A 14,963-nucleotide genomic window follows, 5' to 3' on the forward strand; every position below is an offset into this window, starting at 1 on the left:
CCTGGACAGTTTCAGTTAACTCTTACTTGATATACTGTCACCACCATATATTGCTTGTTTCATACCCTGCAGCTGAAGTGACAGGACTGGCCAAGTGACGCTCTTCTGAGCTTGTATGAAGTACTTAGGGTGAAATCTTTGGCCTGCCAACCTTGGCTTCTATGAAGGCAGGATTTTATCCTTTGCTCCCAACAATGTCAAATCTGAGAGGTTTTTACTCTGGCAAATATATTAATTTCAGTAGTTTAGGAAATACAAGCTTTTGCAAGTTCCTAGAATTTGAACATCATAACCCAGTTCATGTGTCTACCCAGCATTGTGAATACCCCAATGAAAGAAAGCAGCACTAATACATTTGTAACAAAAGTCCAATTAAACATTTCACTGCTTTACTGTTAATTAGGGAGTCAGCTTGGTGGTGTACAGTCAAGAGCAGAAGATCAGATAGGGCACACAGCAACAGTTGACTCTATAAAAGTTCTGCTTTGAAGGCAATTCATTGATCAGAAAAAAATTCTTTCTTAATGGATATGTGCACAGAGAGCTGATACTTGCTAATTCAACATCTGCAAAAAACATTCTCTAAACCAGAGCATTTTGGATCTATGTTCTTATGTATTCTCACTGCCAAAGTTTTGCAAAGTATTCAGATATGAGTTTTCTCTATTTTTAATTACAGTGTGCTAATACCATTTTCAGAATTTTTTTGCATGTTGTGCAGTTACTTTATTTTTCAAGGCATTTCAGAGCATTTTTTAGGAAGTTGCAACAATTTGTCATAAAAAAGAGAACACCTATTGACCCTGCATTAGCTCATCTAACAAACTAAAAATGTTTATTTTTTTATAAAAGTAGGAAATTACTGTTACATCTCACATTCTCCAGTGTATTAATGGGTATATATACTGACGTTTAAAACCTATCCCTGTAATTGTTGTACTGTGTATTGGAACTGTGGCAGTCTTACACATATCTGCAGGGGCAATTATGAGCTTCATTATAGTATATACTCAGACAAGGGCAACAGGGGTTAGGCTTGCTTCTGAAATTATAAGTAGGACCTTTACATTTACCTCAAGGAATGGGAATGAGAAGAAGGGAGAAGAGTTGGACCTGAGTAGGAGAGATCCTGGGTAATGAGTCATTCATAAGCCAACTCTAATAGTGCAGAAATGTCTTGACTGTTACCACTTAGATTATGTTGCTGTTGCTGGTTTGAGTGGGAACTGGTGAGTGAGAAGTGCTTCAGGATAACCATGCTCATTAAAACATGGTGCAGAAGAACAGATATGACAACTTTCTCCATCATGGCTTGAAAGACTCCTGCCAGTAATTTTGAGGTGAATGGTCAACACTGGCCTGATGAAGACAGGTAGGCCACAGACAGATTTGTTTGTTGCTGACTGGAAGGAAGGCTTTGTGGAGAAACATCACGGCTCATGTGACTGGGGCTGGACAGACAGCAAACCCCAGATTTAAGAAAGTCAATATTTTCCAAACTATGGCAGTTTTGTCTTTGACACTGTGCAGCGTCAGCGGTTAATCCAATCTGCCAATGGCTCAAGCAAACCACTTCAGAATGGGAGACGTGAGAATATTGAAAATGGGAACATCCCTGTGGTGAACCAAGAGGAGGAAAATGAACAGGACAATCTATCTCCCTTTTCATTGCCAGGTAAGGCTTACTTTCCAGGTGTTTATAGTAAGGAAACAGAAGATAATTAAAATGCCAAACACTGGGTTGTAAGAAAAGACAACACATGTGGGGAGAGAAGAGGAAGGGTATTGATTTGACTGTCTGAAGGCTGGATTTGATGACAGTAAAACCAGGCTGGAGGCTACATGGCTAAAAGCAGATCTTAGGAAAGTGTTTTCCAGACATCATGCACAATAACGGTAGAAGTGCTGGTTTGCTAGAGGCAAAGGGAAAGCAGGTACAGCAGGTTTATATTAAAAAACATGTCAGACCAACCCAATGAGCACTGCACTGCTAGTAATTTTGAAGTTAATAATGGCCCACTGGAGATTACTAGGCCAGAGACAGATAGGTGTATAAATATATAATAACTTGATTTAGTGACTGTAGGGGAGGCTACTTGGATGAAGAGGAAGAAAGGTTTAGGAGGAGAAAGAGTGTTTAATATCTTTGACAGTGTTTAAAATTCTTAGAATAGCAGTATGTAATAATATTCACCTTTTGAAATTTTTTTGAAACTTTTTTGGCATGAAGGGCTATATATAGCCAACCTTATTATGTTGGTGCCCTTAGCACATTGCAGGTTGACTCTCCCCCAAATGCTTTGGAGATTAGATAGCAGAAATTAGATCACCCCTCACAGACATGTAGTCAGTAGTCATCTGTCACACAGTTACTGTTTAACACAAATATTACTTGGCATAAATTAATATCACATGCAGTGAAAAAGAAGGAATAATTTTCCATGTTGTATGTGATCCTAATTTCTTAGAGATCCCATTGCTTCAGTTGCTATCATTTTAGAAGAGATATTTGCGACTGAACAAACATTGAAGCATACTATATAAAGACTGGATAAAACCGTGTGTTTTCATGTGTTACTGTACTGTGTGCTCTTACAGGAGCTTCTTGCAGTCAGCAGTAACAGACTTTCATCGGGGGTGAAGAATGGAAACAAACTGATTCACTGAAGATAGGCCCATTAGATGGGCTCCCGATAATCAGCAAGATAATGAAAAAACTTTTTATTGTATGGTGAAATAAGTGGATCCAAGTCAGCAATATGCTTGTGCACTTGAACATGTTGCTAATAATAACAACAACAATAATAACAATAATAACAGTGACAGTAATAAACAACTCCTAAAAACAAAAATGTCTCCCCAGAACCACCTTAAAAATGCAGGATTCAATGCACATATTGTCAAAGAAGATTTTTTAACTGAGTTGTTTTTAACAAGTTTTGGGATTCAAGTTTTAATTAGGGCAGTACAATCATGCATTTCTTCTTACATTCCAGGACAATGCAGAAATCTTAACATGTGACAAACATTACCTGGAGACCGTATTTGGATTTGTTCAAAACTCAGACAATTTCTTTATGAATAAAAACCAAGATTTCTGAGTAGAGCTTCCTAAATGTCTGACATTCACAATAGACAAAATGCTTTGAACTCAGGAGGGAGTTATTAGTTATGCCATTGGCCTTTTTTAAGTGCAGTTTTTCTGCATTCTTGAGAAAGTCTTTAAAGATAATTGAGGTGTAACAGGCCAAAGTGGAACCACTGATGATACAGTTCATACTGGAATGGAGCAAAAGTTCAACATGAACTCAAAGAGTTGCGTAAAAGTGGTAAAGTGATTGTTTAAAAGCCTTATTGTTATCTTCAGATTTTGTTACTCCTGTTGTCTGGAGATGATTACCTATTGGTTGAATTCTCATTGCTCAACTCATATATTCTGAGGGAGAATTCTTTTATTTTTGCTGTCAGAAGTACCACTTTAATAACTTTGCAGAAAACGTAAAGAACCAGCATCATGCTTTGTTGTTGTTTAAGTACTGTGGCACAATCGGTAGCCTAAAAAAATCCTGGCATTTAAAACTGGCTTTAGGGAAAAGGTAGTATGCAGTTTCCCAGAATCCCCTCTGTTTTTCTTTTGATATATTTTCAGACCAGGAATAAGGCACATACATTTTCTAAAGATCAGAAGTTCATGTATTCTTTCAGTACTATAAAGAGCTCTATGAAGAATAGGCTTTCAGTTTCCAGTAGGACTTTCCAAGTCAACTGCTTGTAGTGTCCTAAGTAGAAAATTCACTGCAGTATTTTAAGAGCTGCAACAGAAATGGCTATGAATTGGCCTAAACCCTTTTTTCTGCTGTTCTGTAGTCACCTTTTTTAGCCTAGTTTGGGGTTTGTCTTTCCTCCTTCAAATTGCGTTCTTGCAAATTCCAGATCCTTTTGCAAGAACAAGTTTTTTCTGAAACAGATAAATGTAAGTGAAGTTTAAAGCACTACATCAGCTGAGTGATTCCCAGTAATCATTTGCCATCTGTAAGTTTTGCTTATTGTTCTCTTTTATCCTCGATCAATGGCAGTGCTCAGCAATAAATGTAGGGCTTTAGCACACAAAAATAGAGAATAAAATTGTTACCTGCAAACAGTCTCAAACTACAGCCTAGATCCCAGATGTCAAACATCCAGAGAGATTCACCCCCAGGCTGTGGTTCAGGCCCATCTTGAAACAGGAGGCAACACATAGTTTTTATGGAAACTACCTACAGTATCATACAAAGCAGCCTTTGCCTTTGGTTTCTGTGTGGGAAGAAACATTCTCTTTAAAAGAGGAATTTCTTTCTTGACCTAACCTTTAGGCCATGATTATTATCTTCCAGGAGAAAGGTTCATTTGATGCTTTGCAGTTAGATTACTCTACAGTTGTTTGGAAACAGGTCTTAAACTTTTTAAAAAAACCCACAGATCAGAATAAAGCAGGATGAAACTGAACAGGCATATATTGACAACAAAATGGTGTGTAAAAGCTCTTGCATAGCTCAGTAGTCTTTTAGAGCCCAGACTCGGAAAAGCACTTCTGTGCAGCTCTTAATGGATGCTTAAATCCCATTCGCTGTCACATGTTCAGGATCCTTTAAAATAATCAGTGTTCTCAGCTCCCGCTGGTTTCACAGAAATGAAGAACTCCTTCTCTTACAGGATTGGGCCATGGATGCTTTATATAAGTCGTGATGGTGTTAGCTAAAATAGGAATAATAATTCCCAGAGCTAAAAAGAGATGGCAATAAAGGGGATTAGCAATCCTGCCCATTTTTGTATGGATCCAAAATATGAAGACAACATGTAGGATAGAAGCAAAAAGGAATTAACAGTATCTACTAAAAACATAAAAAATGTTTGTACTTTATCGAACCAAATATTTGTCTTGCCCAGTATTCTGACTCCAACCATGACTTTATGAAGAAGCCTGGGGAAGAATGAGAGAGGACAAGTTGGCCTTCAGCTATTTTCAGCTCAAGGAACTTCCTGGACTGGGTGTAATATCCGAGTCTTTAAAAATCCTTAATGTATTTCTTCTTCATTAATCTGTCTTAATTCTCATTGAATCTTTGCAAATATTTAACACTCACAACATCCTCTGGGAAGGAGTTTCATGGTTGTGTGAAGAACCATCTGCTTTTACTTGCTTTGAACCTGCCTCCTACTAGCTCCATGTCTTCTTTTATTGGAAAACACAGTGAACAAAGCAAACCCCATGTACCTCACTTGAACACTCAGGGTACTGTGGCTCTTTGTTATATCCCCTATGGAGCTGTATGTCCTCAAGGTTGAGCTAGAGACAGAAAAGAATCACAGAATCGTATAGGTTGGAAAAGACCTTTAAGATCGAGTCCAACCGTAAACCTAACACTACCAAGACCACCACTACACCATGTCCCTAAGCACCTCATCCAAACGTCTTTTAAATACCTCCAGGGATGGCAACTCAACCACTTCCCTGGGCAGCCTGTTCCAATGCCTGATAACCCTTTCAGTGAAGTAAAATTTCCTAATATCCAGTCTAAACCTCCCCTGGCACAACTTGAGGCCATTTCCTCTTGTCCTATCACTTGTTACCTGGGCAAAGAGACCGACCCCCACCTCTCTACAACCTCCTTTCAGGTAGCTGTAGAGAGCGATAAGGTCTCCCCTCAGACTCCTTTTCTCCAAGCTAAACAACCCCAGTTCCCTCAGCCGCTCCTCATCAGACTTGTGCTCTAGACCCTTCACCAGCTTCGTTGCCCTTCTCTGGACACGCTCCAGCACCTCAGTGTCTCTCTTGTAGTGAGGGGCCCAAAACTGAACACAGTATTCGAGGTGCGGCCTCACCAGTGCTGAGTACAGGGGCACGATCACTTCCCTAGTCCTGCTGGCCACACTATTTTTGATACAAGCCAGGATGCCGTTGGCTTTCTTGGCCACCTGGGCACACTGCTGGCTCATATTCAGCTGGCTGTCAACCAACACCCCCAGGTCCTTCTCTGCCGGGCAGCTTTCCAGCCACTCTTCCCCAAGCCTGTAGCGTTGCATGGGGTTGCTGTGACCCAAGTGCAGGACCTTCCACTTGGCCTTGTTAAACCCCATACAATTGACCTCGGCCCACAATCCAGCCTGTCCAGGTCCCTTTGCAGAGCCTTCCTACCCTCAAGCAGATCAACGCTCCCTCACAACTTGGTGTCATCTGCAAACTTACTGAGGGTGCACTCGATCCCTTCATCCATATCATTGATAAAGGTATTAAACAGAACTGGCCCCAATACAGAGCCCTGGGGACCACCACTTGTGACCAGCCGCCAACTGGAGTAAACTCCATTCACTACCACTCTTTGGGCCTGGCCATCCAGCCAGTTCTTTACCCAGTGAAGAGTACACCCGTCCAAGCCATGAGCAGCCAGTTTCTCCAGGAGAATGCTGTGGGAAACCGTGTCAAAGGCTTTACTGAAGTCTAGATAGACAACATCCACAGCCTTTCCCTCATCTACTAGGTGGGTCACCTTGTCGTAGAAGGAGATCAGGTTGGTCAAGCAGGACTTGCCTTTCCTGAACCCATGCTGGCTGGGCTTGATCCCTTGGTTATTCTCTACATGCTGTGTGATAGCACTCAGGATGATCTGCTCCATCAGCTTCCCCGGTACTGACGTCAGATTGACAGGCCTGTAGTTCCCCGGGTCCTCCTTCCGGCCCTTCTTGAAGATGGGCGTCACAAGAGTTCCATGTAGAAACCTCTATAGTTTCTGTCTCTGCAAACACTGATGAGGACACTTCTTTTAGCTTCTCTGTAATGCCCCTATCTTCTCTCAGTGCTTCTTTATACTTTGATCACTAGTGGACCCAGCAGACTTCCTGCTCCTAATGTATTTGAAGTAAAATTTATTGTGAATTTTTATTCGTCTTTGTAGTTGTTCCTCAGACTCTCTTTTTGGCCTGCTTCGTGGTGCTTTTGCCAAAGTTTGGAAACGTGACTTACATGGCTGAGTAAGTCATGGAAGTCATAGGAAGTCATAGGAAGAGAGCTAGTTTCCGTAGCTTCTTTGCTGTTGCAGGAGAGAAGTTCTTCCAAGAAGGTAGTTCAGAGCAGGACCTAACTGTAGTATTCTGAAATGCTTTTTTGGAAGACCTTCCTCTTGCCACTGCCTATGTAATGGCACATCTACCTTGGAATTTTGTTTCAGAACACAAGTGTGCTTCTGAGGCACATTTCACTGTTGTCCTCACGTACTGCACTTTGATTTGCATTGTGTTCTTGGAGCTCATGAACCAGACTCATTTTGTAGAAAACTAAACTGGAAAATGTGCTCCAGAAGAGCAATGAGTGTGCTCTACCCTGGAGGAGGATACACAGGATAAATTGGAAGAGAAGTGGGCAAGGATTTAATTTAGTAACTCATCACTTCACTCTGAAAGGGCAAAGAGGGACTTGAGGAAGTCTATAAATCCCAGTTCTCCCTTAAAAAAACATTGATAAAGTAGACAGCAAGGTTAAAACATAGAAAATAAACCATGTCAAAATCCAACCAATTCAAACAACATATGGGGACTACCTCTGCTCAATTACATTTTATTTTTGTTGAATATTGTCCTGTGTAAACCTGTAGTAACTCTGAGAGTAAAGCTTGTTTCTGCATACTGGAGCAAATTCTTTTTCCAGACCAGTTCCTACTGTACCAAGAATGTGTCTTTAAGAGAAAATTATTGGCATAAATCCAAATATGCAAAGTGTGGTAAAGGCACAGGCTGAAAATAGAAATCTGAGTTATTTTGGACAGATCTCATGGTCTGGAATTTGGAACTTGTATTCTGGAAAATGGAACTTCCGAGAAAAGTGTTAGTAGTTTGGAAAATAGTCTGTTTTGGATGAGGATGAGAAATAAAACCTTGGTATTTTCCACAGGAAAAAAAGAATTGTTTCCAAAGCTCTGTTGCAGGAGAATTGCAATAAGAATGTTTTAATATGTCAACTGCCCACTTGGAAGGCTGACAAAGGTTGGGCCTTCTTGGATACCCTTTTACACACTATGTAGCCTGTCTCTAGTGTGGTAACAGAAAGAGTCTCTTGCCTCCACAGTTCCTAGGGAAAGTTGCAGAGCTGAAATCAGTAAGGATTTTCCAAGAAGGTGGAGAGGCAGCTGCTGTGTTAATTTTCCTAACAGCAAATTGAAAACCATTTTCTCAGAAATTTTTTGTTTTGCAACAAAGGCATTTTTCAGTGGAAAATAATTCTGATGGGAAATTCACAATGGATCTAGTTTGTTATATCTATTTCAGTTGTTTCTATGTTGAGTCCCATACTTGGGACAAAAGTTTATATTCCTCTGTTGTGTTTTGGATACCGCACATGGTCTTTCAGAGTAAGCTTTCATATTGGCTAATTTACATATATTAAAGTTTTCCAATCAGTCTCAACTCTGATGAGCAACAGCACTTTCTAGCGGAAATTTACTTGCTGTCTGGATTATTACAAAGCTCCCAGTGTGGAGGTGTGTATGTTACTGTTACACATTTCCAGGTCAAGATTTGAATTAATATTGCTAATGATATGTGGGTGTAAATATATCTTTGTAAATATAAAGCCTAATTAGGATCAAGGGGACAGGTGATTTAAAAATCACTTTTCATTGGGGGAAAACAGTTGGGTTTTGGTTTTGGTTTTTTTTGTTGTTGTTTTTCCAAATGAAAAATGGTAGAGAGATTTAAAAAGATAAGAAAGGCATTTAAAAATGATAAAGTGGAGCACCAAAAAAATTGGCAGCAATAATATTCCTAGGCCAGCCTGGACGTGCCTTATTTTTTGTCTAAGTTTACCATTGTCAAAAGCAAAATCCCAGAAAAATAGAAATCAACAGTAAACTCCAGGAAGCCTTCCTCATTTTGCACGTAGACTTAAACTAGAGAAAACCTTTCCCATTTTCCAAGTTACCTCAAATTAGAGATTTGTGTGAATTCATAACAATAGTTATGAAAATCCTGCGTGCCAATTAGATTCATGCTTTGCAGGGATGTTATAAATGTTTTATATCAGTCAGCTACTAATTGCCTTACGTAAGGAAATGCTTTTTTCACATGTGAAGGTTTAGGCGTGTTCTGAAGTAGCTAATGTGTGGAGCAGTGGTCTGTACTTGACTGCCACATTTTTAAAGGGAAGACTGTGGAAAAGCTATCGAATTTAACTAACTACAGTAACTTAGATCTGACTCCTGACAGTGTAGTTGCAGACTCCAGTTTGTCTAAACTCAGCAAAAATGTTTTCTATGCAGCTTATTGACTAGGACATGTAGGCTGTCTGCACTATATGCGTTTGGAACTTCTGTTTCAGGCTAGCTCTAGCTTGGTCCCATGGACTAAATGCCCATTATTATTTGGAGCACTTTTAAGTTTGTGCCTCTGCTTCAGCTTTATACTAAGGGAATCTCGTTGATGTGATGCAAGGCTGCTCTGTGTTGCAAACTAAAATACAGTAAATTGCAAACCAAAATACAGTAAATGGGGACAATCAGGAGATTTACTTCAAGGGTACACTCTTGATCTGAATGAAAACAGAAATGTAGTTTCACACTTCTGTACTGAGCTCCTCTCAACTCTGTGTGAATGTTGCAAATAGGACAGTATTTTTCCTGTAAAAGGGCACTTCCTTTAGTACCTTAAGGAAATATTCCTTTCCTCTCAGTGCTGTGTGTTGTTGACTTCGTTCACCAGGACACTACCTGTATGTGAAAGTAATTATTGTGAGCATAACATCTGGAAAGATGACAAGCTCAGAAATGTATTGAAAATTAGCAAAGGCCTCTTTGTTGTAGGGCTGCTGCTTCATTTTCAGAAACATTGTAATCAGGCTCTTCTGTAATGATACCTCTCTGAAATACTTGGCATTATTGGCTTCCAGATATCTGGAGAAACAGAAAAATGGATGTCTAAAGTAGGAAAAACAACTTCATGCAAAAAAACTCATATTTTTTTTACAGCATGGTGAAGTGAACAGCATATGGACCAGTGTTGCTTTCTTTAATAAAGCAATATTATTTCATTATTGTCGTAGGAGGTGCAACAAACAAAATACACCTTTCCTCAGCTATGTGGGTTGCCACAGGAGCCTTCAGACCCAAGGCTCACAGGAGTGGCCGGTACTGCTATTAAAACAACTGAGCTAAGGCTTTGTAATGAGACTGTTTGTCTGTTTTTGCAGAACAGCTATGTATTGAATAATAGCCTTAATGAGGATGATAATTTTCTTCCTTGCAGATGTACTAGTGAGCTAAGCAACTATCATAAAACAATTTGTCATGAACTAAAAGCATACCCCAATTTAACAAATTTATCACTAAATCATTTTAATTATTATTTTAGAGTGGGTGGTCAAAAACAAAACAACACAGAGCAGCACAAGAAGTAATTTTGAAAGAAATTAAAAAAAAATAAACATTTTCAAGCTGTATAATGTTTGTGCATTCATCTAAGCCAGGTGAAATGAATGAAGTAATCCTTTTCCTGAGGAAATGAAGTCTCACTTTATGGAGGCTGCTGCTAAACTTACTCACTAAATTCTTAACTACCAAGTTACAGCATAACAGTAGACTTCTTTAGCACTGGGTGCCACACAAGTTCTATGACCCAGCATAGTATCATAGAATGCTTTGGATTGGAAGGGACCTTTACAGATCATCTAGTCCAACCCCCCTGCAGTGAGCAGGGACATCTTTCACTAGATCAGGTTGCTCAGAGCCCCGTCCAACCTGACCTTGAATGTTTTCAGGGATGGGGCCTCCACTACCTCTCTGGGCAACCTGTTCCAGTGCTTCACCACCCTCATTGTAAAAAATTTCTTTCTTAAATCCAGTCTAAATCTCCCCTCTTTTAGTTTAAAACCATTGCTCCTTGTCCTGTCACAGCAGGCCTTGCTAAAAAGTCTGTCCCCATCTTTCCTATAGGCCCCCTTTAAGTACTGGAAGGCTGCTATAAGGTCTCCCTGCAGCCTTCTCCAGGCTGAACAACCCCAACTCTCTCAGCCTGTCTTTGTAGGAGAGGTGCTCCAGCCCTTGGATCATTTTTGTGGCCGTCCTCTGGACCTGCTCCAACAGCTCCATGTCCTTCTTGTGCTGAGGGCTACAGAGCTGGACACAGAACTCCAGGTGGGGTGTCACCAGAGCAGAGTAGAGGGGCAGAATCACCTCCCTCAATGTGCTGGCCACGCTTCTTTTGATGCAGCCCAGGATACAGTTGGCCTTCTGGGCTGCGAGTGCACATTGTTGGCTCATGTCCAGCTTTTCGTCCATCAGTAGCCCCAAGTCCTTTTCCACAGGGCTGCTCTCGATCACATCATCCCCAGCCTGTATTGAAACCGAGGATTGCCCCAACCCAGGAGTAGGACTCTGCACTTGGCCTTCTTGAACATCATGAGGTTCACATGGGCCCACTTCTCCAGCTTCTCCAGGTTGCTCTGGATGACATCCCATTCTTCTGGCATGTCAACTGCACCACTCAGCTTGGTGTTGCCTGCAGACTTGCTGAGGGTGCACTCGATCTCGCTGTCAATGTCATTGATGAAAATATTGAACAGCACCAGTCCCAGTACGGACCCCTGAGGAACACCACTCGTCACAGATCTCCATCTGGACATTGAGTCGTTGACCACTACCCTCTGGATGCAACCATCCAACCAATTCCTCATCCACTGAACAGTCCACCCATCAAATCCATATCTCTCCAATTTAGAGAGAAGGATGTTGTGGGGGACCATGTCAAAGGCCTTACAGAAGTCCAGATAGATGACATCTGTAGCTCTCCCCTTGTCCACTGATGTAGTCACTCCATCATAGAAGGCCACTAGGTTGGTCAGGCAGGACTTGCCCTTGGTGAAGCCATGTTGGCTGTCTCAAATCACTTCCCTGTCTTCCATGTGCTTTAGCGTAGCTTCTAGGAGGATCTTTTCCATGATCTTCCCAGGCACAGAGGTGAGGCTGACAGGTTGGTAGTTCCCAGGGTCATCCTTTCTACCTTTTTTAAAAATGGGCACAATGCTTCCTTTTTTCCAGTCACCAGGGACTTAACCTGACTGCCATGACTTTTGAAGTACCATGGAGAGTGGCTTGGCAGCTACATCAGCCAATTCCGTCAGGACACTGCGATGCATCTTGTCAGGTCCCATAGACTTATATATGTTCAGGTTCCTCAGGTGGTCACGAACATGATCTTCCCTTACAGTGGGAGATCTTCCCTGGTCCCCAACATGTTGTCCATTGACTCGGGAGAGGTGAGGAGAGCAGTTGGAGCTGAAGATAGTAGGAGCTGAAGAAAACGGCCTGAGGCAGAACCAAGGCCAGATATACTTAAAAGGCTTTATACAGAAGTTTATAAAAGCTGGCAAACCCTGACGCAAAAGAGAAACCAATGTAAAGTGTGTCAGGTAGGCTGCTTTGGCGATGGTGGTTCAAAACTATTCCAGGCTAACTGCAAATGGCCAGTCAGCTTCTCTGTTAACTCAACAAAAACCAGAATTGCGTTCATTTCTTGTTCCCTGAAGTCTCAAGCCTGGTTGTCATGTAATGAATGCAAATGTCACTTCCACAAACCATCTAGCTGTAAAAAACAGTTCTGTTTCATGATGTTGTGTGGATAAAGTATCACCACTAATAGAGCCAGGAATTTTAATCTGACACACATTCATTCAAACTGAGCAAAGATAAGGGAAAGGCAAGCCCTCCTCCACTAATATTTCAGTTTTCTTGGAACTGAGCAAGCATAGCAGTGCCAGTGGTAAGGCACTGTGAATTCTCACAGTTAAGCATTCGTTTAAGTAATTCAGGGCACTAGACAGGATCTTTGACAAGGTACATATTCCCCAGCAGAGGCTGAGTGCATCTATTTATTCTCTATTTGTTCTCCAGGCAATTTTGTTTCTTTTATTTGCGTTATTGAAAAGATAAATGAGACTGAATCTCCTGTGTGTAGCAGCACTGAAGTCAGTCAGATTACACGCACATCAGATCAGAACTGGATCCATAATTTTTTCCTGTCAAACAGTCACCCACTCACCCTGCATTTGGAATTACGCACTGAGGAAATTACTGGCCTAGGCCATGCTGACTTGTTTGACTATGAACCAAGCTTAGCAACTTGGGTACACAAAGAGTACAAATTAACTAGCAGGAGTCTTTTAATGATCCAAACTGTAACAAATCAAACAGGAGGAGGTATAAATTACCATAGGATATTTACAGCCTTGTTAACAGAATTAAAGTGAGATGTGAGCTAAGAAGTGTCATTTTCTGGACAGATCAGATCAAAGATAACTGTTTTAAAAATCTGTATAGCAGTATATGTAACCAGAGGGGAAAAGGACTTCCCTGTAAAATCTGTAATAGATCCCCAGTGACATGTAAAATTCTAGAATGAGAATTGACCCCAGGAGACTTCAGTAGTTTTATCTGTTAGAAGTTCCACAGCCACAAGCTAAATGGGAATAAAGAGCCAAGCTTAGACTAATATTTCCTGGTGGGCTGATGGCATCTCAGAATTCCCAAGGAAATCTCAAGTTAAGCAGCTGATTCATAACTTACGCAAGACAATTTAGTACTAGAATACATACAGAAGTAAATGAATAAAGACTTGCGTTTGGACTCACCAAGTTAAATTAGACTAGTAAGTAGCCTCATAAATTACAAAAGCATTATTAACTTTTAAATGTTTAATATTTAATTTCATCGCATCTGGTGCACATTTGTCCAGAGGACAGATTTCAATCTAATTAAATTCACTGACAAAAACTCCCATTACACAAATCCTAAATCCCAATGTCTTTGCTGAAAGAAAATTCCTGGTGAAATTGATAGGAGCTGTCACTGATTATTACCTGCCCTTTACAATTTAGCTAAATAACTTCACTGGAAGATATATCTCATAATTTTCTTCAGTGCAATCAACCATTTTTTTCAAAGTGGCATGTTTTATTAGATCTCATGCATATCATTATCCATTAATGATGGAAATCCTTAGTAGCATAATTCTAAAACAACGTAAAGAAAACCCAAGCAAAAACCACCATGCTGTTGGCTGTGATACTCTGGTTTCGCCTGATAAACAAATACCAGTTTAAAGTTCTGCCCAAGTGACCACAGTGAGGCATGTGAAACAAGTTTGTCATGTTCATAGGTTGGGTCTGTGCTTCTGTTTTCTGTCAAAGTATTTTCTGTTGCTGCACAGAAGGTACAGGTTATTTTCACTACAAGGATTTCAGTCTTCCTTTTTAAAAGGTGAGGGGGGTGAGGTTTTTTGGTTGTTTGGTTTGGGTTTTTTTTTAAATTTTGGATTAATAGTAATACAGGTATTTGAAAGAGCAACAAACCTGACCGGTAATTTTGGTTTTAAAAGCAGCCATGCTTTTAAATCAATGTAATTCTTTCATGGATTTACATAGACCTTGACAAGCTTAACTATATGATTCTGGATGTGCATGCAGAACTTGGCTGAGAGTGACAAGAGCAAGTATAGATGAAAGGTACACTGGAAAATGAGCTGACATGCACAGTTGTAAACATCCTTCTGGCATCTTCTGGGATCATCTGCTGTGTTCAAAGAGGTGTAACTGGGCCTGGGATAGTGATGGAAAAGCTAAACTGACTCTTTCCTTTCTTGTCCTGCAGATGGAAAAATGAACAAAATTAAATGGATTTTGACATGGCCATTGATATTCGTGCTCTTTTGCACCATTCCAAACTGCAGCAAACCACGCTGGGAGAGGTGTTTTATGGTGACATTCATCTTATCCACTCTCTGGATTGCCTTGTTCTCCTACTTCATGGTGTGGATGGTAAGTGCATGTAGCAGGACTTCCCATACTGAGTGAAACGTGCATCTCAAAATAGATAACAGATCTTTTGTGTATTTGTTAAAGAAAGGCATGTAATTGTAGTGCAGTCTCTTCAGCTCATACTCTAATT

At 40.6% G+C, this 14,963-nt stretch overlaps 1 protein-coding gene across 1 annotated transcript in view; it reads left to right on the forward strand.

Annotated features, from left to right (window-relative positions):
• Positions 1 to 14,963, forward strand: part of SLC24A4 (solute carrier family 24 member 4) — a 96,790-nt gene that overhangs the window by 74,734 nt on the left and 7,093 nt on the right. The window contains exons 12-13 of the mRNA XM_072864900.1: positions 1,531 to 1,675; positions 14,667 to 14,833. Coding sequence (XP_072721001.1) covers positions 1,531 to 1,675; positions 14,667 to 14,833 — 312 coding nt within the window. The remainder of the gene's footprint in view (positions 1 to 1,530; positions 1,676 to 14,666; positions 14,834 to 14,963) is intronic.

The sequence above is a fragment of the Ciconia boyciana genome, chromosome 6 (assembly GCF_034638445.1).
Source record: "Ciconia boyciana chromosome 6, ASM3463844v1, whole genome shotgun sequence".
NCBI lineage: Eukaryota > Metazoa > Chordata > Aves > Ciconiiformes > Ciconiidae > Ciconia > Ciconia boyciana.